The sequence below is a fragment of the Lipotes vexillifer genome, unplaced genomic scaffold (genome assembly GCF_000442215.2).
Source record: "Lipotes vexillifer unplaced genomic scaffold, Lipotes_vexillifer_v1.1 scaffold311, whole genome shotgun sequence".
Taxonomy (NCBI): domain Eukaryota; kingdom Metazoa; phylum Chordata; class Mammalia; order Artiodactyla; family Lipotidae; genus Lipotes; species Lipotes vexillifer.
The window spans coordinates 3,868,898-3,869,626 of NW_006791012.1; the positions used below are offsets into that span (position 1 = coordinate 3,868,898).

Genomic DNA, 729 nt, shown 5'->3' on the forward strand with positions numbered 1-729 from the left:
CTCCGGACACTGTGAGCAGCACCAGCGCGTGGGGCCGAAGGAAGCCAGCGCAGCGCCGCGCGCGTCCGGCCGTGCTCCCCCGCGCGCCAGGCCCCGCTGCAGGCCCCGCCTGGGCGCTGTCTAGGTAGCCGTTGGTCTCGCTCTTCTCCATGGCGCTACCCGCGGCTCCGAGCTGGAGGAGGCGGGGGACTGGGGCTCCGGGAAAATACGCGGCTCTCAATGAATGGATCAGGCGGAGCTGCCGAGGTCCGCTAGCTGTGCCTAGCGGGTTCTGGGAGCTAGCCCGCGGGGCTCTCCCGGTCTTGGCCCTGGAGCAGGTGCGGGGAGGGCCAGGAGAGACGCGGAAGAGTGGGCTGGAGCCCCGGGGTGAGTGGATCGCGCCGCGCCCAGTCCTGCACGGCGGCTACGGTCCGAAGATGATGTAATGAGGGAGCTCGCAGTTGCGGAGGAGAGGGGGAGCTCTGAGAGACCTGGGCCGGCCCCCTTCACACCCACCGCCCCGCCCCCTCGGCTCCGGCCAATCAGCGCCCGAGAGTCTCCTCCGCGAGCCCCTCGCCCGGCTCCTGGCCACCGGCTCGGGGGGGGGGGCGGCCCGGCCCGGGACGCCTACTGAGGCCGCTGGGGTGCGGGTGTAACCGGCCAGTCCCGGCGCCCGCAGCCTAGGAGGCCCCGCTAACCGAGGCCCGCTCCCGGCGACCGCGGGGGTGGCGGGGCCTGAGGGACAGCCAG

The 729-nt window shown here is 73.8% G+C and overlaps 1 protein-coding gene across 1 annotated transcript in view; it reads right to left on the reverse strand.

Moving 5' to 3' along the window:
* Positions 1-151, reverse strand: part of SLC1A4 (solute carrier family 1 member 4) — a 20,461-nt gene extending 20,310 nt beyond the window's left edge. Inside the window, 1 exon segment of the mRNA XM_007464110.1 lies at positions 1-151. This exon segment is cut by the window's left edge and continues 3 nt beyond it. Within this exon segment, the coding sequence (XP_007464172.1) occupies positions 1-151 (151 nt within the window).
* Positions 152-729: the final 578 nt, after the last annotated feature.